Consider the following 25601-nt stretch of genomic DNA (forward strand, 5'->3'; position numbering starts at 1 on the left):
TCATATCTCGCGAATTACTTTTACGTTAGATGTCCAATCCAATATCAGTTTATCTAATCAGAGTCGTCTATATATCCGTTTAGTCAAATAGATGGCAAAAATCATATTGTAACAGAGGAATAGGAAATAGCTATTTACCTAACATGTATGGTAAAGAGGGATAGTACATTAAGAGAAGGTGTTGCAGGATGAACAATAAGAAATATTAATGTTCTTTAAAGTTGTTTATGAAAATAAAATGTTACAGTTGCCAGTTAAAACATTAAAAGTAATACAACCTAAAGTGTAAAAATTCATCACAGAATGCTAATGTAAGTTTCGTCCATCTTTGTCAAATATGGCACCATATTAATATTAAAGCTAAAAAACAGTAAAAGCTACATATAAAACTAAACATAAATATATGAGGTGATAATGAAAAAAGCTCACAGTATGCGATCAACCGTAAATGTACGACGCTGATTAAACTATTTGGAGTTTGCCATCAAACATTTTAAATAACTAACAGCTGATGATTGTACTCAAGACATATCTCTAATGCTACAACTCACACTTGAGGTTTTTTAATTATCACTCTTTGTATAAAGTCAGATTTTAACAATAATTACTACATTTTTAATATACTGCTTTGGTACTTAACTCTTTGTCTTGTAGGTATCTTATTAATTTGTTAAATATATCTATAAAAATATTATCAGTTAGAGGTTTCACAGAAGTCTTAGACCAACGCCCAATAAAACCTTTCGATACTCCGTTAACGAAGCATAACAGATTTAATTAGGTATAGGAATTAGCTTAGGCGGAGGCTGGAGGTGATCCACGTATGCTTTCTTCAATAAGCAGCATGACAATTAACTCGAAACCCTGCAGAAGAACGTCTTGGTTGACTTTTGGCGATTGCAGCGAGGAAATTAACAGCTTCAATGCTTGCCTGAAAGTGTCTTTACCTAAAAGACACTTTAAAGAATCTGAAATATATATATATGACACAAACAAATACCAGTGAGACATGTTATAGTATACCAGGAATAGATTTCTCTATACAACAAACATAATTTTCTATATCCATGGAGAGCACTTCTGAATTAATCTTTTCTGGAATGGTAACTAAATTTTTGGCTAAGTGGTCCATCCCTTTGTCAACAAAACTTGTAATATGCTGCTCAATTACGGACCCAAATAGCAGCAGGCTACCCTTAACTATAGGTTCCTGAATAATAGAAGAATTCGCGTCTTCTAATAACTCGCAAATAATGTCAAAAACAGCTTTAGTGATTGGCATTTTCCCTTCTAAATCGTCTAATTCGTCTAAAATATCGGGTGATTAAAACTTTAAAAGAAACGTCTGCTTTATTTATACCCTCAAATTGTAAGCCGGGCAAAAGTTTTGGTGATTGTTGATACACATCTACAGAGTCCAACGCGTCGTACGCAGCATCAATTTCTTTGTCTAAAACGCAGTATTCCTTACGTTCACTCAGCAATTTTTTCATTCGGATGAGAGTGTCGGAATCCTTTAAATTTAAGTTCAATTAGTATATGAGAACTTATGTAAAAAACAAGCTCAGACCTCAAGTTGTGGCTTGAAATTCCACATCTCAACAGTATAAAAATTCTCTGCGACGCTGCTCGGCAGAGCTGTTTTTATGGTGTTGAGAGTGTTGGAAAACACCCCAGTGGCTGTTTTGGTACACACTTTATAGAAGTTTGTCATCATACCGTCAAGCTCAATAGGCTCTATATCTGAAACGTTTTCTGATTCTATCTGCTTTTGTATGTAATCATCGGGCCTAGAAAAATTATGTCTCTTCCTCTGTATAAAGTAAAACAAGTAGTTGTTACATTGGACTAAGTGCAGGCGTTGATATACTGGACTCAGATGACCGCTGCTGTAGAAGAGATCGTAATTTTGCAATACTGGAAGCGAGATCTGCAGTGTCTTCGTATTCCGGGTCAGGACTGTCTGTTTCCGAAGTGTCCTCAGTGGATATTGATGGTACAGGAAAGTCGTCTGATTTGGCAATCTGGGATTCGTCAACAGCAGGTTTGCTTGGGGCCTTTTCCTGAAATAAATAAGACCATTGTAATCACAAAAAGAACCGCTCGTTTATATTGCCACAAAGAAACATTCCATTTTGGGACATTTGCAAGATCATTAGTTGTGTTAGGCAGACGTTGGTCATATGGCTATCGCCGCAAATGCCCTATTTTCAAGAATCCTCACCATCACTACTGGAGGCAAAGAATGGTCAAGTGCAAAAGTTGCAATTAAGGAAAAATTTATTTGATATCAAAAAATAGCATTTAGAAGCATCGAAAACGGGCAGTAAAGAAGTGTGTAGGAACATAGGTTTTGCTCACACTGATGTAGCAGTGAATTTCGGGTACTTCTAAAAAAAGGTTTGGGTTTTTTTCAACTAAAATTTAACGTCTGAGGGTACGTGGAATCACGGCCGATCCCGAGTAATTTTAGAATTAAGGCAGAAAATGAATAGATTTTAATGACCTTAATGGGATTAAATACCACTCATGTTAACACGCCAATCCATAGTATTTCGAAAAATATGTTCCACTATTTTTTTCTTTTTGTCCGCTATAATAGTTAACTAGGCCTTAGGTCAATTCAAATATATCTAGTATCTATTTTCGTCATGATAACTTTAGAATCATCCAAATTCAGTTCTTCAATTACTTAAAAGAGGTATAATTGTTACAATAATATAATAGATTTGATAGTAAAATTTGATTTGAAATCCATCACTTGGTTCATACTTAATTATTTATGTATTGTTATGAAAACGCAGCTCTACTATCGGCGTTGCCAAATTTCTACTTCATGACTTGCCAATAAGACATGAGTTGTTTTTAACATACAAACTTTCAAAAAGAGAGTAAATGTCAATACTTTATAAATCTTTACAAATAATCATAACAAATACAAATTAAAATGTTTTCTATTTAGACTTAAACGAAGATAATATATCGTCATTTCCTGTCTTTCATACTTAAAAACGGACAAATATGAATTTTGTCGATTTATGTGACGCCCTTGAATCCGCAAAGAAAGCCTCAAAATCAGAAAAACCCGCTATTTTTCAAACGTTATTCTCCAAGTGTCGCAGAGAATACTCTAAAGAACACGTTTTTTCCATAATAAGATTAATCATCCCAAAACATGATCGCGAAAGAGCATCCTACAATATGAAGGAGGCAAAAATAGCCCGAGTTTTAATCAGAACGTTAGCACTTCCTCCTGGAAAGGACAAAGACATTTTAATAAAGTCTTATTTAATGGCAGGCCAGGCTTCTGATTTCGGCGATGTTGTATATTCGGTTGTTCGCAGATATCTTTCTCATAGAAAGACAACATTAAGTATTGAAGAGTTGAATAATAACCTTGATAAGATAGCAAAATGTCCCAATGCAGCTGAGGTGGAAGACATTTTATTGGGTTTGTTTAGAAAATGCTCAGCTGATGATTCACGGTGAGTACACAAAAAAGTGTTATGTGTGCTGAAATTAAGCCCAAGTTCAACTTAAATCCAACATTAATATTTATAATTACAGTATTACACTCTTGATAATATAGCATTTAATAGGCATAATGTACTTAATGTCTTTGGCTAGATATATATGAAAATATATATGTTCCATAGTAAATCATATCCAAAACTAACACAACATGTACCTATTATGTAGTACATTAATCCTGTATCAGCAAGAGTTTTTTAATTTACTATAATCCAAGTGATAATAAGTATGTATAGCTCGGTAGCTCATAGTTTTGAAATTGGCCCGAAGGACCCATCTATTCAAATAATATACTAGGTGTCCTATTAAAAAAATAGTTGGTTATATGTCAAAACATTCTGCCCAGTTATTTTTCTATTAAGCTCCTGAAAAGTTCTACATTACTGCCTGCAAATTTTATATTTAACATAAGATAATTCATACTAAATATATATATAAAGTGGTATGCTTTTAATGTGGTACATCTCAATTTGGGAGGTATTAGTTGCCATAAAATAAATTCATTAAATTATTATGGTTTAGCAACTCTTATCCTGTATGAGATATAATATGTGTTTTAGATGGATAATTCGCATACTACTTAAAAGCCTGAAATTAGGAATTGATGACAACAAAATATTAAATTGTTACCACAGAGATGGTGCAAGTTATTTCGCGTCAAATACAAGCTTAAAGAAGACAGTTGAGGTGCTCTACGATGTCAATATTAATCTACATGAACTTGGTATCAAGATATTTGAAGCATTCAAACCCATGTTATCGAAACGAGTAGATACGGTAGTGTTCAAAAAACACTTTACTGAACACAAACATTTTTATATTGAGGACAAGTTTGATGGCGAACGATTTCAGATGCATATGGAGAATGGAAACTTTAAATTTTTCTCTAGAAATGGTTTTAATTATACACAACATTTTGGTGCAACATTTGAAGATTATAACGGTAATGATAAGGCATATTCAAAAAAATGTTCTTAATCTTTTTATGAATATTTTAGGTGTGTTTTCACCAAAATTGAAAGATGTTTTTCATGACAATATTAGAAATATAATATTAGATGGAGAGATGATGCTTTGGAATAAAAACACGCATAAATATGGTTCTAAGGGCATGGAATTGGATGTAAAAAAATTAAAAGAGAATGGGAAATACCAGTCTTGTTTTTGCGTCTATGACATGGTTTTGTTTAACGATAAAGTTTTAACTAACAGACCTTTAAGAGAAAGGGTGAACTTACTGCGACTTGTCTTCAAAAAAACAATTCCTGGCACGATACTTTTGAGCGAAATTACAGAAACATCTTCAAGGCAAGAAATTATTGATCAATTTAACCTGGTAGTCACAAACGAGGGAGAGGGGATTATTGTTAAAGATCCAGAATCCCCATATAAATACGGTGACAGAAATTCTGGCTGGTATAAAATGAAATTGGAATATTTTCAAGTAATAATAACCCAGAAAGTCTAGTTTAAATTTATTTCTTAGTTTAATTTTTCAGGATACAATGAACGATATGGATTTAGTAGTAATGGGAGGTCAGTTCTCAAGTTCCACCTCAGATCAGCTAAATTCGTTTATTGTTGGAGTTCAATCGGGTTTCACTGAAGGAAACAAACCAATTTATTTGTCGCTCGGAAAAGTCAGTACTGGACTTAAAGAGGATGATTTATACATGCTAAACGAAAAGCTAAAATCTGAAGGCAGAGTCTTCGACAATCAATTTAACAGCCCCTTTCTAGTGTTTGGCAAAGAGACTCCTAACTACTACATTGAACCTGACAATACTTTGGTTTTTGTAGTTCGAGCGACAGAATTAATCAGATCTAATGACAAATCATACAAAACCTCATATACCTTAAGATTTCCAAGGGTTGTAACGATTCGAAGTGACAAATCTCCTTCAGAATGCCTGACCATGAACGAGTTGCTGGAACTAACAAATAAAAACACCAGTGTCATCAAAATGAATAAAAGAAACATTACATTGGATGAGATTATAAATATCAAAACTCGCAAAACGAAGAAAAGAACGATTGAGGTGGTGAAATTTGAAGATACACGCCAGATATCGGACTTATTTGAAGGGTACGTGTTTCATCTATTTAATCATGAAGAAGGAAAATCCAGGGATGATATTGAGACTTTGGTTAAGAGGGCCGGTGGGCGCATACTTTATAAAATGGATGATACTGTTGATATTGTGTTGGTGGGAGATTATAATGCGAAGGCGAAACAACTTTGTAGCAAAAGGAGCCACTATGATGTCGTTGATGTATCTTGGCTATACAGGTGTGTATTTTTAATTCTATTGCCTTATTTACATTGCTTATATTGCCTTGAGCATGTTTGCTATTCATGGTATTTTGAAAATTGAATTCCTACATATAACCTTATGTCCATCTTAGATAGATATGCAGTTGGTCGGTCATATTTATTTGTAATGCAAATATCTCTTAATACAATGAATTTCATATGTGGTAAATAGTGGCAAAAATTTAAGTTTTGCGTTTCTATATACATATATCGATTATAAAAAAATCGATTTGTTCCTGGATATTGAAATACTGACAGTTTTTCCAATCTAAATAAGCATTAATTTACAAATGCTTGATTTAATTTAAACTAATTGGTATTTCGCATAAAATCCAATATATAGGAAAATGACTTACGTACTTTTCTAATATAGCACACATCTTTGACCATATGGAATTAAAAAAAGAAAAAGAGTAACTATAAATCACCAAAAATTGTATTTAAGCAAACCAGAACCAAAAATTTTGTTCAGAAAGCACAAAATTGAAGCGAAGAAAAAACATCCATATTGATTAAATATCATTGATGATCTAATCCACACTTCTACTATGCATAAACATCCCGATTAGTAGCATTTTCTAGGGTGATCCAAGACGGCAATCTACTGGGATACGAAACAGAGGAAGTTTATTGCCTCGGCAACAACATAAAAAATTGCTTGAGCGACGAACTGGACCGATACGGGGACAGCTACATCAAAGATTCAACAATAGACTCATTAAAACACACTTTTGAAATTATCAGAAATTTAGACGAACAACCGTGTTTTGGGCAAATGATCAAAATGCCAAATCAGAAAAGTTTCGAAAAATACATTGCCTATTTTGATAAATTTAAAACCATCAACGATGACAACACAGAAGTTATTTATACATCGTTGGAAGATGAATTGGAGTTCAGATATTATAGGGGTACAGTTTGCGGACAAATAGATGAAAGGACAAATTTGATTGTTACGGATGGAAGTATGAAAAGACAAGGATTGTTAGAAGATTACTGTCGCAGATTTAATCTTAATTGTATTGAGATAAAAGATAGAGGGTTTATATATGAAGACATAGCGCTGCATTAAAGTTGTTTTGTCAGAATAATGCTCGAAAAAATGCTCGTCAGCTTTCGGAAAGATATATAAACAATTCCTACTTACTCGTTATTAAAGTCGCAAAAGATTTCGACATACTCGTTAAAAATATAGTTGATACACGAAATACCTGTAATTTTTAATTTATAGTATCTATTTGTTCATCGATAAGAACTACGTTTAAAGGTATCGACAAAATAGTAAATTTACTGAAATAGAACTTACCAATAAGATATGACCATCATAATTTGGGGAATCTATTTGCGCTGGATTAATCCAAATAGACTCAGCACTCTCTGCGGAACTGGTTTTCTCCTGTTGTTCCGTGTCTGATTTTTTAAAGTCTTCTAATCGTTTCTTGACATGGCCCCGAACAGACTTTGTCATAGTTTTTGCTGCGGAACTAGTGGATAAAGTTGATTTGGCCGTTTCGATATTGTCTTGGAGACCTAACAATAGAGATCGATGTAAATTATTATTTCCTAACATCGTTGTGATTAAATGAATTAAATGGATATCGTTACCCTTGGAAATTTAACTGTGATATATCTTCCCAGCATATGCAAAAATGGGATAGATAGAGATTCCAAGATTAATATACATTTAATTTGTAGTTTACATTAGGCTCCATAAGATACAAATAGTATGTAACATAAAATAAATATCAATAGGAAAATTTATTACGAACTACAATGTTTTATTTTTGCTTCTAACTCACTATACATTTAATGGTAATAAAAAGATTTCGATGTTTTACCTGTTAAACGAAGCCCTTTGCGAAAACCAGCTCTTCCAAAATCTAATATTCCCTCAACCATTCCAGCAGCTTCGTCCTGAAATGTGACAATATATCCAGTATTCCTTAATTATTAACGTTTTAATACAAGTTTTGACCTAAATTTCGATGTAGTACGAGAAAACTCAATAAGTAAATCTGTAGCAACATGATTCTCAAACATTGCAAAACAATGGGTTTACAGGGTGCCCTGAAATTAGTGTACACGATTTTGACGAGGAATTTCATGTCAAAATATATGGTACAAGATGTATAGATACATTAGGTAGTTTAAACTCTACCTGAAGGAATATAAAACTAAAGCTTACTAAGTGATGTATCACAAAATATGCTGACCTAGAAATAAAAAAAATCAAACCAATTTAATAGCTAAAAACTTCATAAAGAGCTTAAAAAGTGGTATACCCAAAATATACGATTACCTCAAGCGCGACACGCAACATGCAAGCGAATATAGAAAAAAAAAACAAAAAAGGGAAAAGAAAAACGTACCTCCGGCTGCACATATAGAAGACGTTGAGTGTTTGACAGAATAGAAGAATGCAGAAGAGTGTTTGGTGGCAAGTAGTGTAAGTAATGGAGGGGTTCAATTTGCTTATCACCAGTTACCTGGAAATCGCCGATTTTGTGTAACGCATTGTTGACTGTTGCCTCCTGAAGATCTTTGATGTTGTGTAAGGTTCGTTCTGTGGCATCACCTGTAAACATTTGAATATTGACTAACGCTCTTCCTTTAGCCTTTAATAATTTTTTTATTAAGTATACTTTTTATTTATGATTGTCAACATTTCGCTTTAGTATCAACCATGCCATAATTCTACTTTAACATCCAGATCAAATTTGACAGATGAATGAAATTCTGTGTATAATAATTAATGAGCTTACTTAATGGTTTTATTGTTGTCTTCAAGCCTTCCATTGTTGGCATGTGAATGACATCAGTAAATAAATTGGCACTACTTGGGGGAGAGTCATGTTTTACATCTTCCGATTTTGCTAAATCTGAAGATAAAAAATAATTGTTGAAAGCAAGACAATCAAATTTTCTAATATTATCATTATTATTATGCCTACTTGTAGTAGAGTCCCAATTCCCTGGTTTTGAAGTAGCTTTACTGCCTCCATTATCTGAGATCCCATCCAACATATCTAGTGGGTCTTGGCCAAGAGACACACATGCCAGATCTCTAGAATCCCTCCAAGTTTTTGTTTTTATAGTATTCTTAGGTTCATATATTTTAACTGGATCGCTCCTTTTGGGGGATTTCTCAAGGTGTCCATCCTAAATGCAGGGCAGCTCAATGAAAAAAAACTTTGAATAATATATAAACTTTCTCACCACATCTACATCTGCCATTTTATGTTGCTTTCTGGGTCTCACAACCACAGTTTCTTCAGGTATCTCCTTAATTATATTCTGACCATTTTTTCTTGTGTCCCTTGTTAATTTGTGTTCAATTGAAGCTTTCTCAACTTTCTTTTCCAACTCTCTTGTCTTCTTAAGCAACTCTTCTTCATCTTCTTTCACATTTTTCTGCGATTCCAAGTTCTTTGCTTCTTCTGGCTCATCTTTTTTTACTGTGTCAAAAATATCAAAAAATTCAACAATTGATATGCGGCTGTATTGCTTCAAATTCAACCTGTCTTCTTCTTTTTTTGTTATCAACGCATTTAAAATTATGTAATTCAAAACTTCTGGGTTTGACAACAAATTTAATAAATAAGAAACAATTTTTCTTGCTAATATTGAAACTAAAATATGGCATGGTAGAGAGTTCCACAGTTCTGAATTAATGAAATGGCAGAGTAGACTGATTGTTGAGTGATGTGCAAAGTATTCTCTTGAATTTTTTGATCCTGTGATGCTGCAGATGTGAGAATACCTTGAAAATTAAAATATCATATGCTAACATACATTACTAATTTTTAAATAACCACCTTACCTATACAAATCTTCAATTGACATGTGGTACTTTTCCTTCCTTTTTAAACTTTTACGAAACTCTTTCAGATGTTTGAGAAACACATTTAGTAATCCTTGAATAAGAGAACTAGGATTTACTTTGAATGTGGTGTCTAATAAGTGACTTAAAACTTCTTCTATGAAAACTCTTGTTTCAGTAGGAAAGCTTGGATCTTCGCTAATACTGCAATACCAGTAGGAAATAAAGTATTTGTCAATGTCTGCAGTGAGTTTCTTAATACTCTCTAGATTGACCTTTATAGGCCTTTTTGCCACAGAGGCTTTAGTTAATGTCACTCCTACATGTTGCAAGATCTTTTCAAAACCTTTGCTTGAAACAGGGTCTTTTCTTTGAAGCAATTTGTGCAAACCAGTGAAGGTAACACACAGTGACCCGAACCACACAAACAAAGCAATGGCAACAAAAACCAAACCCTGAATGGGAACTCCGGGTGATAGTAGTTTCAACCCAACAATTCCACTTAGGATGACAAAACTCACTATTAACCCGTTACCATTAGTAAGAAGCGAATTAACAACAGACATTTTCTTGGAAATTGGTGTGACTCAGTTATCTTATCAGAGGAATATACATTCCGATCCTGAATATCTTCAAAATCGGTAAAACTTGGGGAATCCTCACAATAAACATTGAATCACTGCCCTTGTTTGTTGACAAAAATTATTACAAAAATTAAATGCCAGATGAAATATCAAAAGCAGCTGATTGATGACATATTACTTTTGACTTTCAGAATTACTAAGTTCGGAAAGTACACTTAGAGTCAAAAGAGTAATGAGAGTGTAGTGCAGAGCGCATGAGGTCGATGAAGATATTTTTTATTCTACTGGGTGAGCCAAATAAAGTTTTTTTGATAAGTGAATTACCCATACATTTCCTGGTAATTAACCTTTTTGCTTGTCTCTGTTACACAAGTCGGATTTCGAAAAATTTAATATTCTTTCAGATGTTGTTCAGATTATGATAATTAAGTATTTCTAGTCATATCATCATCATTTATCATGCACCGCAACCATTCGTTTCTAGTTAATTTTGTTTTCGTTACTTTATTTTTCACACTCAATAATTTAATGATGCGAAAATAATAGAGTTATGTTGATCTCGGATGCGCCTTATCTGATGTCCATAATGTAAAGAAACTTTGGATTATAGCCTTCCAATGCCGAAGGACAAATATCTAGAGAGAAGTCTATTGCACAAGTACATCAAGTTTTTTAAAAATGACATGTTTCTCTTATGAGTGCTGGTGCTTTCCCTGTAAAGTCCTTTAGAATTTGATGTTTGCTCTTCAGTGCTTTTTTCTCGCTAAAACCTATCAATTTATTTTTTTAGGAGTTGGGTCAATGAGAATCCGAATAATTCAGGAATTGAGGACTATTTTTATACCATTTAATAATATCGGGTCATCAAGTGAATGCGTCTTTTATATCAAAAAAAATTAAATGCATCCAATATCGTCCATCGATCTAGTACTTCCATCCAGTTTTTCCATTATCAATTTCCATGAATTTACATCTATCTAGTTTTTCTTTTGCGGTGGCATTTGTATTCGAAACTCATATGATGCCATGTTTAAATTTTTGAAGTCAGTGAAAATATCTTCTTCAGGGAGCAGAATTACGTTTCGTGATCTGAAGGATGAAAATTTGGGCTCGATTGCCAGGTTCGATGATTGGATTGAGAGGTAAATAATACTCTTGATTATCAGTTGGTGCAGGTCGCTGATGCACAGCGCAGGTCGTAATGGTTTCCTCCAACCAATAGCGATTTTTAGAGATTGTTAATAATATATTTGCGTTCCCATTTTCCCCAATAAGCTTCCTGATGAGGAGCAATTATGTGCAGATAATTAACTCATATTGCTGCGTTCCGTTATTTGTACGGCTACCTAGCTAAAACTTTTTTTTTTCAGGTCATATTTTTAATAAAAAAAATAATGTTGACTTATACCGGTCTCATAATTACGAATAACAAATTACCCGGTCTTAGTCCGAGTTTTTAAGTGCGTAGGATTTCCAAGTAACGCAAGAGGTGCAAATCGGTGTTAAAATTTATCGTGGTGAAATTCAAGGTCTGTCACTTGGCAGCGGCCTGACCAAAGTTGTAAGTTTCCTTTCGCCGACCCTGTTTGTTACGCCTCTGCGTTTTGGGTGACTGACTTTTATGCGAGTCTAACTATTCAGTTAGGTTCGCGATTGCCGGTATAGGTACAATAACCGACAAATGTTTATTTTTTATCGAAAATCAATTAAAACATAATAAGTAAACATTTATTTCGGTTGCGAATTATGACGATAACGAACATTTCTCGGTTGAGAAATATGTGCCATCTCAATGGGACTATTTGTCAGAGGGTTGGAGGTTTTGAGAGTCTCCTTTTTTGAGAGTGCGAAAAACCACATTTCGCCTGCTTATGCATGGGTAAAAAGCAGTAAGTACCGCTTTAGTGTATGCACTCATGGCACATTTTCCTCCACATTTTCACTGAGCTTCGCCTATAGCAAAATCGTGTAGCATTAGGGGTAGTTCATTATTATTCACATCATATATGTTCATATACGGAGTGTCCCAAATAAAGTGAGTTCCATGGGGATTATGGAAACGGTAAGGGGCGCAAGGTGACTTAAAATAGAAAAAAGATGCGCATTTTTGTGCACATTCGGAAAATATTCTAAAATTAAAAATAGGTACGAGGATTGTCAAAATATGAGCAAAAAACTGAAAATTGAGATTTTCGAAAATCATAAATTGTGGGTAACGCGATTGAGTATCCTCTACGAAATTGGGCAGTTCTTAAGTCTCTTTCTTTATTATTGACAACTGCCAATCTAATAGCGTTCTCATAGTTTTTTCAGGCCTTTTAGATTTTGAGCAATTATATCCAACCTTGCCATTTCTTATGGCCGCCATATTGGATTTTGGTGCCGTCGAATAGGCAATAAAAATGCTTTTTAACTATATATGATAAAGGTGCCTTTGAACTTACCAAAATAAACAAAAGCGCCATTTCATCTTAGTATGCTTAGAAATAAATGCTTTGCTTGGCGCCAATAAGAAGTAACAAAGTTGAATATAATTGCTCGAAATCTAGAAGGCCGGGAAAAATTCTGCGAATGTCATTCGATTGACAGTTGTCGATAATAGAGAATTGCTAAATTTCGTAGAATTTACTCAAACGGTTTACTCACAATTTATGATTTTCGAAAAGCGCAGTTTTAAGTTTTTTTGCTTACATTTCGACAACGTGCATGTTTTTAATTTTGGAACATTTTCTCAAGGGGCACAAAAATGCGCATCTTTTTTCTAATTTAAAATTACCTTATGTCTCTTACCGTTTCCACAATCCCCGTGAAACTCACTTTATTTGGGAGACCGCATATATTATTTACTATCAAAATAATGGAAATAGCAGTTGAAGTAATCGAAGTCTGAAAAATCGCAAAGTAGGTATCTTCTTCTGAAATTTCAAGGAAAAAATCGAAATTCTCGCACTTTTACAGTGCTGCTTTCTGTTTTTGAATTTTTTTGGGCCTTAGAGGTCGCCCGTGGATGGCGCTGTTGAGATGCGAGAGTCTTGAAAATCCATAAGGACGCTCAAAACACAACGAAGGAAAAAATTATCTTCAGTTTCTAAAACAACACAGCTATTGAAACAAACCTTACTAAATCTAGCATTCCAGAGATCCGATCTGCATCTGCTGATAAATTTTGCGTTAAAATATTGCCGATGCAGTAAAACCCGTTTCAGATGTCTACCATATCGCCACAATGCGCAACGTATAGTCCGATAAATGTATGGTTTGTCGTATTGTTGGATTTTTTCGGTTCATTTCAACTCGCCAGAGTTTCTTTTATTTTAGTCATTGTAATGTACTGTACAAGGGAGTTCATGTTGATTCCATCTTCAAGATGCGGACGAGGATCAAGGTTTAAAATCGTTTTGCCTTGAGATTTAGAGATGCTTATCTTTGGTATTGTTTTAAGTACCCGTTTCAAATGGTATTATTATTTATGATGTCTGATGCTTGACAAATCTTCATCCGAATATAGATAGTGCAAAATGCGTGAGTTGCATATCACTAGGCTTCAGTTTCCGAGTTAGTGGTGGAATACATGCCGACCTACTTTCAGAATCGCGCTGAATTTAACAAGTCAAAATTTCCCAACAGGATGAAATTATAAGTTCTGCGGTTCTTTGCAGATCTCTCTCCACGGATCGAAAATAACATTAAAATATCCGAAATTGTTGTTTTTCGAAATTTAAAAAATGCGTATTGTCAAACGCGAAAAAGCGCTCAAGTGCAGTTTCTCTGCAAATTTTGCTCTTTTTAGAATAGGACTCAACCGAGAATGTTGACTAATGAGTGGCCTAGGGAGAAGGGCCCACTATATTCCTGCTTTTCTTGAGGAACCACAAATGATCAAACCATTTTCGTAGCGGCAGTCTCTTTATCCCCGAATTGTGTGTTCCTACTTTGATTCACTTAGGGCCTTTCTTTCCTCGACCGTTTGAACTGACCTTCCAACGTAATTTCCAAATGGTGAATTAATTTCATCAGCATTTATGACTTTCAAGCCGATTGGGGGAAACTAAGTAAGATCCGGTACGTCCATGGGCAATTTTTAACCCTCATCTTGAGCTACAAGCAATAATACAAATTATACAGTAGGGTGTGATTAAGCGCAATAAAAGAATAAACACAAAGTTCACAAACTCGGTCTTAAATTACTGTGTTATTAATTTTTTTCTGTATTTACTTTATTCTTCGGCGTAACATGGGATTATTCTTGATTATCCACGGCTTGCAATCAAAGCTGCCACTGGTGTTACTCAGCATTGTGTTACCTACTACTTTCTGGTTTTATTTTGAAATCTTCTCTTTATTAGACATTCTTCGCCGTACTAGAGGGCAATTATCTAGCAGCTATATAAGGATTTGTTTTAATAAATTAATTTAGCAACCATATCTTCACTTTTACCCTTGCCCCACATCCGGGCCATTTCATGCACGAACTGGACTTCCACTTTGCTAATTTACATGACGAGCTATTAAAGGGGACTCATTTATTTGCAATATACCTTGTCCGACATTGCAGTTAATTGGATGATAACATCTGAAAGTAGATCATAATGCACAAAGATGCAAATGAGATATAAACAAGCGTTACTTTCATATATGTAGACGTGAGTACATATCGCAGAACATTCGCGAAGTTTCATAGGAAATACAAAGTTATTGTTCTAGGTTTAGACGGTTTTAATTGGTGCACAAAAAGGAACTGGGCACTGAAGTTGGCCGAATTAAAAAAGATATGTGGATGCGTCCAATTGGTCCGCAGTTTGAGCGTGCGCGGCTTAGTCGTTGCTCTTCATACGATAGAAGCGTCAGTTGCCCACGAGCTGTCATTTAGGGCATGAAACGTGATTAAGAGATGGATGTTTCCACGCAAAATTTAAGAATATCAGAATTGTTCTGTTTTAAACTGAACAAAAACTGACGAAACTACAGAAATTATTAATTCGGCTAGGGGAGATGATTTCGTTGGTGCGTCAACTGTTAGAAGGTGGTTTCCTGAGGGATTTTTTTTGTCTTGAGGGCGATCCACGTCTGGGCGTAAAAAAAGCTTGAAGACGCAGAACTTCAAAATTCACTAGACGAAAATCCGTGCCAAACTGAAAAAAAGCTTGTAGAACAGTTAATAAGCAATTTTAGTTAGATTACGGGTAATGAGAAAGATTCAAAAGAAAGGAAAATGGGTTCCTCACGAGCTAACCGGAGATGACAAAAATCGAAGAGTTGACATGTGCATGATCTCTTGGTATAAAAAAAATTCTTCATAAAACTTTTACGGGAGATGAAACCGTATGACAATCCTAAGTATAGAACATCATTGGTTGATCCAAGTCAGCCACCCACATCAGTTGCAAAATCTAATATTCATGTTGAGAAGATTTTACTATGGGTCTAGTGGGATCGGAAAGGAGTTATTTCTTACGAGTTTCTGGAACCTGGTGAAACTGTGACAACTGAATGTTGTAAGGCCCAAATAATCAAATTAATTGAAGTTAATGAGGAAAAAGACCGTTTATGGGCCACGGAAGTCTGAAAGAGATATTGTTCCATGACAATGCTCGAGCGCATACCCGACGCAAGAACTCATCTTCTCCATAGACTGGGAAATTCTCCAGCATCCGGCATATTCTCCAGACTTGGCTCCTTTCGACTTCCACTTAGCCAGATCAATGCAGTCTCAACTAGCTGATCAGCGGTTCTCTAAGGTTGAAGACGTTCGAAAATGGCTCGATAACTATTTTGCCTCGAAACCATTAAGCATCTATCGCGTGGGCGTGCACCATCCACTCAATAGTGGCAAAAGACCATAGATCGTAACGAAGATTATTTTGATTATTAACATCTCCAGTAAGTATGTTTTTAACGAAGCTTAAATTCGCTGAAAAATGCTAAGGTTCCATTTGTGCACTTACTAATTACTGGAGTTTGAAATGTACAATCGCACTCTTCCGCCAGAAATTCAAATGCCACAAGCCTTTCACGAACGCGTTAAGTAACTAAAAAGTTCCTCATTCTTAAATAAACACTGCCTTATATGGGAGACTAAAATTAATAAGTTTATTAAAATTGTATTAATAAAATTACTATGGACGTCCACGTCCAATTCGCACCTAGCAAATTATTACTTGTCAATACTATTGCGATAATGCCTTATTCGGCAACGGATCGAATTCCGAGGCAAACTGGAAGTCTGAAGTGTTAAAATTTCCCTGATGGAGCAATAACTCATGCGAAATAAATTTCAGCATCTTAAATTTAACTTGCTGACCATTAAATTGGCTCGAGAATTACCATACAATATTCCAGCCACAAGAAAAATTAAGACTTCGCCACTTACACGTATAAAATATCGATATCTTTTGCAAGTAACCTCACATACAAAGCTTAATTACACCAAACTTGCCCTTGGTCAGGCCAATTAGCACCAATATTTATTTATCAATCAAACTGAAAGTCAGGAACGCGATATTTCCGATTCTTTGAGATGCAAAACATGGACATTTAATTCATTGTCTCCCTTTAATGGCTATAAAAATGTTTAATACTATGCGAGGTGCTGTGGCGTTTGGTGGTTCGTCATTAAAGGCAAAGGTCATTGAAATTTTTGAATGGTACTTACGTACGTTCCTCCACCGAGGCACCGCAACATCGATATGATGAATCAGTCTTTAGGAGATATTGAAAGCGTTAAGATGGTTCAGTAAAGCAATTTGAATCGGAGAAAGGAACGTAGCTAATACTGCACTTCAAGCTTTAAGCAAAAACAAGAAAGGTGCTAGTGATTTTATCGAGAGCATAGTTTTCATGAAAAATTTGCCTATGAATGATACCTTTCCTTCTACCTCAGTTTTTGAGGCCTCTATTTCCAGCTTAATGCCCCCACCGAGCCTGCCAGCACTTCAATAGCTCGGCCCTTAAAGGTTTAATACTTCTCCAAGTTATTCGCAGTTCGCATAAATATCGGAAGTATTTTTGGTCCTTCGATCGGGGCAATTACCGACAAAATTTACACATTCAAGAAGAACAACATTTTCAGGAAACTTCCTTATGACCTGAATTCTTTCGAGCAGATTTACATATGAGAAATTTCCGTCCAATCGAGAAAAAAGTTTTTCCGTTCCTTCGACAGAAGAAAAGGTTGAACGAACTTTGCAGAAATATTCACAGAATTTTTGGATCTTCGAGCCTGCTGAATCAAGAAAATTTATACGTATTTGGGTATTTAGAGAAGAACCTCCAATTAGCGGAAATCTTCTTGTTATTCTAGTTCTTTCAGACGGGTTACCTTTGAAGAATAATGCATCGCATTTTTGGTTGGACAATTCGAGCCGGATTAGCAGCAAAAATGTCCACATTTTTTTTATTTACTCTAGAAGAACATTTTCAGGAACGCTCGTAAGTTCACTGTATTTTAGGCAGTGTAAACAGCAGAAAAAGTAAACCATGTTATCGAAATAAGGTCAACCTGACCAGTACATTCACAACAGCTATAAGCAGACATTAAAAACAATAAAAAATTACAGGTTTTGAAAACGAGAACCGTTTAGCAGCAATCGGCGGTTTGCAATTAATACGGCAATTAATATTAATTTTTTTCGACTCCATGGAAAACACATCGGCGTTTTAATTTTAACTTTTGCGACGAAAATTTCATTCTTAAAGTAACTCACGACTTATGGTCCAGTTTTTGACCTTCCTAATATAAGTCGTAGTCCCACGTACACCCGCCAGTACCTGAAATCCCCAAGATCTTCAAGTCAAGACGTGAACCGCGACTATCTCGAAACTAGTCCGAGAGTCACACGTTCGTTGATACAGTTCAGCGAGCTCGTTAATGTAGCGACAGAAAATCGCAAGTGCGCGCTTAAGTCGGGTTTCCACGTACGGCGCGTTCTTTGAGATTTCGAACAGTCCCGGAAGGCACATGGAAAGATTGTTGCGTGTTGCACGCAATTGAAATATGCGAAGCAAAATTGTTTTTGTTCCCGGGGTTAGTGGAAACAAAGCGAGAACAGGATGGCCGCTTTAATTCATTAGAGCTTAATGCGTGATACCTTTTTATGCTCATACTTCTTCCTAGCGCTGCGGCGCCGCTATTCTTCTCTCAGACTCCCAAAATCCTCTTTTAACAGCATCAATTTCTAGAACTGCCAAGTTCATGTCTCAGCACCAATAAGCTGCACCCATATCTCAGCTTAACAATCATCATGGTGGAATGAAAATTTCATAGAATTTTGGTATTTTATGCCCTTACAAAAACTTCCTAGCTGACCATTTTTGGGTGTCACGTTTTTCAAATTTAATTGCGTGATAAATAAATAAAGCAACAAAGATTGTATTCTTTTTTTTCGCGATTACAATGGACAGTTCATGTGAACACCACAATATTATGACTGGCATTGAATACACCAAGAGCCCCAAATTTAGAAGAATGTGAGCTCGAATTGATCTATGAAGCGATACGTTTGGTAGAAATCATGACAGCAACAATAGAGAATTAATTGATGTTAATTATATGAAGGTAAATTTTTCATCCGGTTTTAGTTTTTTTTAAGAAGCTTTAACAAAGGATCTAACTTTAATAGGTATTCTAATACATTTACGAATCTTTCCAAGGTGTACAGGGTGGACCAATGAAAACTTCCATCTTTGCAATTCCGGTAATTAAAGGGACTTTTAATGGCACTAAATCTTATTTACAATTTAAGATTTTTCGCAGATTCGTTACATCGTCTAAAGGGTTAAAGATGGGGAATATGAGATATATTGGATGCAATTGACTCACTAAATATCCATCCATTCTAAACATTTTCCTCGTGCATAACTAAATAACACTTAATATTTAAAATACAAGATATTAGAAAATAGTCCTGATGTCGAAAGTATTTGCAGTAATTTTTGTGGATTTTGAAGCGTTAATTTCATTTATTTTCAATTTTTAAGTTGTAGTAAGTTTATTCAGAGAATGCAAAAGTTTCGATTTTAATCTCGAAAACGAAGCGGGATAAGAAAAAATATCAAAAGAGAGAAAAGTTACAGTTTTAATTGCTCTATTCGAAGTATCTATTCAGTTATACTGTTTTATGTAGAATTCTGACTTGCCTTGTGGGCACGCTCCTGAAATTCCTGGATCAGCTCTTCTATATCTGGAAGATACTCCATAATACTGTGATTAAATAGCGACAATTTTAATTAAATCGACATAAGATTTTTTTAACAATGAAAATTTGTATACTTTCCCGAACTTCAACACCCCGTTTTTTGGAAATGAAGCGACTCCGGACAGATATTTATACGAACTTTTTTCCTTACTCTGACCCAAGGAATATCTCCTTAAATTTGCGCCATATATTTCGGAAACACCCTGTATGTAGTCCGTAGTTTCCTGTCTTCTTGTATTGCTCTTTCTCGCACTGGGCGTATTGGAGAGCTAAATTACCATCTTCCGAACAAAATCGCGATCCCATCAACACCTCTTGTAAGACCCATGCGTTTACCCTGCGATGACCTTATCTTGCATCCACCCACCATCCGGCAACGTGGTCATCCTGCTATAAGCAGCTTTTCTTGCCCGCTGCAGGCATTTCATTTCTATCGACGCGCGCGTCTTGTCGCACTTTTGCTGTGGTTGAGTTTCCTGCAGTCTGCAGGACAGCAACAATACGGTGCTCTTGAGTCGGCGGTGCGCGAATTCTTACCTGACCAGTGTTGCCCAGTTTACTGCTCTTTCGTGGAATCTGGATATTTTTTTTTGGGGGGGAAATTTGGGTGGAGAAAATTGCACTGATTCTGGTGAGTGCGAGATTGATGTTGATATAGGAAAAAAATAAGTTATAATCCTGCAAACCATCTTAGGCCGACTCGATTTGGGAGATATGGGAGAATTCGCGTGTGATGATGCCACATGGGATGATTGAATCGATTCCGAGTTTCTCCGAACTGCTTGCATAATGGGGCTTTTGCATTAGTATTTAAAAATGTTTTGCAGGTTTTTTGCGCTTTTTGTCATTTCACTAATTATGGTCTTGAGTTTGAGGACAGGAGAAAGTGCGGTCGAGGTGCGATTTGTGTTCGCAGCATTTAAAAACTCATGAACCGTGTCAAGTAGGGAAATTACAACCTGAGTAACGCGCTATTTTGAGGATAAGTGTTATTGAAAACTAGAAATTAATTAATGCTATTGGTAGGTCCTCGACAACGAGCCAAGTCAAATGAGCTTAAGTAAGAATTGATAAAGTGTTTGCTTTATGAGAAATAAGGTAGTCATATGAATATTGCCCCAAATCTGATTTGATTCGGGAACCAATTCCTAATTTCAAGCAGGTAATCTTAAGGTGGATGCCTTCCACAATTCCTTATTTTTAACCGATGTGCCTGTGAAATTTCAAAAATTGTTCACAATGTGGTTTGAAACATTTTTTGAAAATAGATTCAAATATATACCCCGATTTGTGTGCTTTGTGCGACCCTGCTTACCTACTTGCCTATCTAATGAGAATATTGTTTGAACACTTTTAAAGTGTCACGATTATACAGAAAGCATATAATTTTCCCATTTATGCACCGACATTTGAAAGTACCAGTTTTCGCTAGAATAAACAGTTCCGGAACGTAAAGTGCTGTAGAATCACTCACGCAATGTGTGTTTTTGTCATATTTGGCCTGCTTCTGCTAGTTGTCATATCATCCTTGGAAGAGTAGGAAGTTGTTTAAAAGAGCGTCACAAATGTTGAATTAATGTTTATGTAGCAAAGTAATATTTACGTACATATGGAAATAGAAGGAAGTCTTCCCCGTTGGTCTCTGAAAGTCTTTAGTTTGTCGGCGAAGTGGATTTCTAACATGAATTTTTCATAAAATTTACATCCGCGATACCACACAAGTTGCGCCATTGATTTTGTTCCAACTTGACAATTCTAAATTTCCTCCACAATCGTGAAAATTGCCGGAATTCGGTTCGAAGTAGTAGTGGTGTATCAGGGAGGAATGTGAAAGCAAAAACCTCGAGGTAAAATTCTTTTTCAAAAATTTAAAAAAATACAATTTTATTTCAGTTGGACATCTCCAAGTCTCGGTTGTTACCACTAGAATATCCAGAATTCAGTTTGCAGTAGCGATGGCATATTAGAGAGCGCTTTAAGAGGAGAGTCCCAAGATAAAGTTCTACTTCAACGGCTTAGTTAAAAAAATCCTAACTGGGATTCACGACAAGTTACGTCACTGCCGTCATTTTCATTTAACGAATCCCCGTCGTGACCACTAATATTTCCAAAATTTACTTTCAAATATCAATGGCGTATCGGAGGGGGATTTTCAGGGAAAGCCAAGAGCGAAATTCACCTTAAAAAGGAAATCGCAATTCAGTTTAAAAACAATTTCTGCTACTAGTTTTATTCTAGTTTGCCACTCCAGGTCTCATTCACCATCACTAAAATTTCCAGAATTCACATTTAAGCAGCAGTGGCGTATCAGCGAACGTTTTGAATGAAAAACTCCAGGATAGAATTCGATTTCAAGGGCCTAGTTTTGAACGTGCTGACACCGAAGCCAAATCCGCCGTCGATTTTACAAATCCGGTTTTTAGGTCAACCAGATCACGTAAACGTAGAGAATATGGACTGTTCACGCGCAGGATCTATTTCCTTGTGATACCAATTACGTCAGACGTAGTTTGCGGCTTGCTACGCGAAGCGTAAACGCAGTCGCGTCGAATTGAATTGCCCACGTGAATCCCCGATTTACATCGAGCGGCACTGCCTTTGCCCATGTCTGTGTCCATTTGTGTCGTTTGAATTAAGTGCTGCTAGAAGAACTGCAAAACATTATTTGATATGTTACGTTAACTACTTCTTGTTTACTTCACATCTCATGTGTGTAAGGTTGGCCTTAACTCAAAATTGTATGGTAGTACAATTTTACGTTTAATTACGTATCGATGCAAGACATAAAACCTGCGTTTACGTCGACAAATTACGTCTATTTTGATGTCTGACCTCAGCTCTCTATGTTGTGAAAACCACCTATTAATATCGTCATTAAGTATATACTTACATAAAATTTCTCTATCGGAAAAAATTCAAGCATTGAATTAACGCTGAATTCAATACGTCATCGTCATTGACAAACCTATTAAAAACTATGTGGTTGAATACTTATGCGCTTTTGAAAACAATTTTCTCAAATATTTGAGAAAATCCTTAGACTAATATTGATGTCTTATGCCATTACCCGCAGCATTTAATAATGACGTTATCGAGCATGCATTAACGAAGATTCATATATTTTTAAAAAATGTCAAACTTTGAAGTCTATGGGTTATTGTGATTGTCAAAAAATTATGACGTCATCCAGGATGCCTTTACATAGTCAAAATCTTCAAAGATTTGTGATAAGGTTCAAGCTTTGGTCCTTGATGTTAAACTAGATTTATATACCAAATAAGATAACGTAAGAAATAGGATGAAATAAAATAACGAATAAGTTGCAGCACGTTTATAAAGCCACAATAAAACAAGTTTCTTGTTGTTTTATTTGGTGATTTTTGTGTTTAGTGCTAATGTCGTTTTTATTGTGGATCAGATAATATTCAGTTTCTTAATGGACACTTCAAATCAACCGTTCTTATTTTCTTATTCCTTATTTGCTGGATGAACATTATTACTGACAATCATAAAGGCCACTTATTCATTGTCACAATATTAATGACATCATCGAGTATGTGCTTATGAAAGAATTCTACTTAGAACTGTTGTTGCATATGAATAAGAATCTTCTGTGCTTGCGGATTTTGTTTCTTTTCATTTCTAAATTTAGGAAAATTTTCTTATACGCCCGTAAAGACATTTGGGGCTGCGTATAAGTTTTAGTTGGTTTTTGAAGCCCTACATAATCTACAATAAATCTTGGAGATTTTCAAGAATTTTTTTCTGTTCTGTTTCTGTTCTTTTAATGAAGCTTCTTGTGATTCCAGGAAATAATTTTGTACCCCTTGAATTTTTTTACTTCCTAAAAAATTATAGCCTCACTTGGTTCTGCTTCCACTGCCACTACACTTGAGAAAAAAAATTTGACCAACTCTGCATTTTCCTGAAAGCTGCCTACCACGATCTAAATTTCACTTGCATCGACATTTTAAACACGTTCATTACTCATTTTACCATATTAGCTCCTTTCTCATAAAATCATAATATTATAACTTGCACCCATTAGCCATAATAACAATTTCGGTAGCTTGTATACAGTGTTTGCATAATTTTATGGCCTTCACATACATACATTGATTGCGATTTGAGTCTGACTGGTTGACATTTAACCGCCTAAGAATTTATTTTTGTGTCTCGTTACCGAACTGAAGCTTTTGTTTAACTATCGCGATTCAAGCCGTTTGATGAATGAATGGCTTGAAGAGCAAAAGTGCAGAATTAATTGGCAGAGCTGATTTATTGTTTTCCTCTGAATTGGGCCATACAGCTACGTTATTGAAATCTTTATAAGTGGATGGATAGGTGAAAACTTGTCTGTCCATTAGATTTACCAAAGCAAAACACCTGTTACAGCCTCTTTTTCTCAATTTAATTTCAGCCGATCGAGTATTTAACTGGCAACAACGCATTTGGCGTCATTGACTGGTCGCGGGCCGGACCTAAGTCCTAGTGATTTCGTCACAGCAAGACGGATTCCCTGAGGCTGCGGCAACCTGGCTAAGTAGCTCATCCTATGGTCTTTTTGGAAGTGGGTGTTCTGCATTATTGGGTGAGTTTGACTTCGGCTGTTCAAAAATTTCTCAACAACAATCTAGTAAGAAGTTCGGCATTGCATAAGAACAAAACGTCAAATCGATTTTGTCTCATTGTGCAAGAAATTCTGACGAACTCTGTCGTAAAGCTATTTCCAAATAAAGCGATTAAATGAGGTGTAGTAGATTTGCGGTTTAATTGCCATTTAGGAAATATTTGGCTTAACAGACGAGTGGGGATTTTTGTTTCACTGGAATTCTGACTGATTAATACTTCATTTTTTCCCAGTGCGAAATACATCGTTGAAAAGTCTAAAATTCGTCCCACAAACTATGACTAATTCATCTGATATGCAAAATTTATGGTTATTATAAAAGTCAGCATCGATGTCTCCAATCGGGCATTTCATTATTGCAAAGTTTAACTAAGTAGATGCTAATTAATTTTATGGGTTAACGGATTTATGCAAATGGAGAGCGATCTTTATTGATTTTAACAGTCGTTTATGTGGTTTACGACCCTACAAAGATAAGACTTTACGGTGTAGTTGAGATATGAATTAGCCATTCACAGATTTTTCGGAAATACACATTTTTTTAATTTTGTTGGTAGATGTCACCAAAAGAGATGGAACTGCTTTTTAAATGGACGGAAAAGTACTACTTTCTTATATTTGTCAACACTCTTGAACCTGAACTAACTTGATCTGGGCAGGAAAACACTTATTTTTCTCCAGATCCTAAAAATCAGTTTAATTGAAAAATTTTAGGGAAACAGGAAAAAATTACGGAAAAGACCTTTTCCGTGCTGACATGACTTTCCGCGCTCCGTTTCGTCTCGCTGGGGAAGTCGTCACGTGCGCCCGGGAAAACGTTTTTTTCTAAATGAATGAAATATACCTTAGCCATTTCGGGATTCTATTGATTCCATTATAATGGAATTCAGCGAAAACACTATTTACGAGGTCTGTCTTTTATATTTTGCATACAACGACATAGATGACGACGTCACTCAAATGTCATTAATAAAACTTAACTTCAGTCTTCAGTTAACTTACATCCAAAATTTCAGTGCGATACGTATAATGTTGTAGATACAGTGCATTTTAAAAGTTGACAAGTTTTTTTACAACTTTCGAAGATAATTATCTCAACAAAAGTGTCTCATCGAGTTGGTTTCCGTTTTCGGCAATAAAACATCACATTAGTCGACAATTTCGTTGATATGGAGGATTCAAATGTGGACGGATGAATTTTAGTGACGAAACAAGGGCAGGTGCACCAAAAACGACAGTCACTCACGAAAACATCGATGCTGTGCGCAAACGCATCAAGGAAGATCAACATGTGACACATCGCGAGATCGAGGCATTATTGGAATTTTAAAAACTTCAATTCAAGAAATTTTGATATGAAGAAATGCCTGTAAAAAAATGAGTGTTCCGTTGGATACCGCGTCCGTCTGACCGAAGAATAGAAAGAAGCTTGGGTAAATTGGTGTCAAAAAACTCTAGACCGCAGGAAATTCTGAAAACGTGTACAGCATTGTCAGAGGTGATGTATCGTGGATTTACTCATATGAAC

At 35.5% G+C, this 25601-nt stretch overlaps 2 protein-coding genes across 6 annotated transcripts; one reads left to right on the forward strand and one right to left on the reverse strand.

The window, feature by feature from the left end:
- Positions 1-217: 217 nt before the first annotated feature.
- Positions 218-10362, reverse strand: LOC136410071 (uncharacterized). Of its 4 annotated transcripts, XR_010752213.1 has the most exons (13): positions 9666-10362; positions 9062-9605; positions 8797-9004; positions 8608-8724; positions 8215-8420; positions 7684-7759; positions 7152-7375; positions 1843-2063; positions 1571-1790; positions 1361-1514; positions 1024-1308; positions 741-968; positions 218-680 (listed from the first exon to the last, which is right to left on the reverse strand). XR_010752213.1 is itself a non-coding variant. In XM_066392006.1 (12 exons), exons 1-12 carry the CDS (start codon positions 10229-10231, stop codon positions 796-798), a joined length of 2988 nt encoding a protein of 995 aa, XP_066248103.1. In that variant the 5' UTR covers positions 10232-10362; the 3' UTR covers positions 218-795. The 4 variants fall into 4 exon arrangements, 3 of the variants coding, with proteins under 3 accessions (XP_066248103.1, XP_066248104.1, XP_066248102.1); XM_066392006.1 differs by having other exon boundaries at positions 218-968; positions 8608-8718; XM_066392007.1 differs by having other exon boundaries at positions 218-968; positions 8332-8420.
- DNAlig4 (DNA ligase 4) lies at positions 2975-24029 on the forward strand. 2 transcript variants are annotated; one of them, XM_066392014.1, is made up of 5 exons: positions 2975-3485; positions 4092-4474; positions 4530-4975; positions 5031-5821; positions 23864-24029. In XM_066392014.1, exons 1-5 carry the CDS (start codon positions 3022-3024, stop codon positions 23877-23879), a joined length of 2100 nt encoding a protein of 699 aa, XP_066248111.1. In that variant the 5' UTR covers positions 2975-3021; the 3' UTR covers positions 23880-24029. The 2 variants fall into 2 exon arrangements, with proteins under 2 accessions (XP_066248111.1, XP_066248110.1); XM_066392013.1 differs by lacking the exon at positions 23864-24029 and adding an exon at positions 6428-7152 and having other exon boundaries at positions 2983-3485.
- Positions 24030-25601: the final 1572 nt, after the last annotated feature.

This window comes from Euwallacea similis, chromosome 7 (assembly GCF_039881205.1).
Source record: "Euwallacea similis isolate ESF13 chromosome 7, ESF131.1, whole genome shotgun sequence".
Taxonomy (NCBI): domain Eukaryota; kingdom Metazoa; phylum Arthropoda; class Insecta; order Coleoptera; family Curculionidae; genus Euwallacea; species Euwallacea similis.

Excerpts from the sequence above, each read along its gene's own strand:
- DNAlig4 (XM_066392013.1), top strand. The coding sequence starts at position 3,022 with ATGAATTTTGTCGATTTATGTGACGCCCTTGAATCCGCAAAGAAAGCC. Across the intron at positions 4,475-4,529 it reads AACATTTGAAGATTATAACG|GTGTGTTTTCACCAAAATTG; the intron begins GTAATGATAAGG and ends TGAATATTTTAG. Across the intron at positions 4,976-5,030 it reads TGAAATTGGAATATTTTCAA|GATACAATGAACGATATGGA; the intron begins GTAATAATAACC and ends TTAATTTTTCAG.
- LOC136410071 (XM_066392005.1), bottom strand. The coding sequence starts at position 10,231 with ATGTCTGTTGTTAATTCGCTTCTTACTAATGGTAACGGGTTAATAGTG. Across the intron at positions 8,725-8,796 it reads GAATTGGGACTCTACTACAA|ATTTAGCAAAATCGGAAGAT; the intron begins GTAGGCATAATA and ends TTTTATCTTCAG. Across the intron at positions 7,376-7,683 it reads CAAAGGGCTTCGTTTAACAG|GTCTCCAAGACAATATCGAA; the intron begins GTAAAACATCGA and ends CTCTATTGTTAG.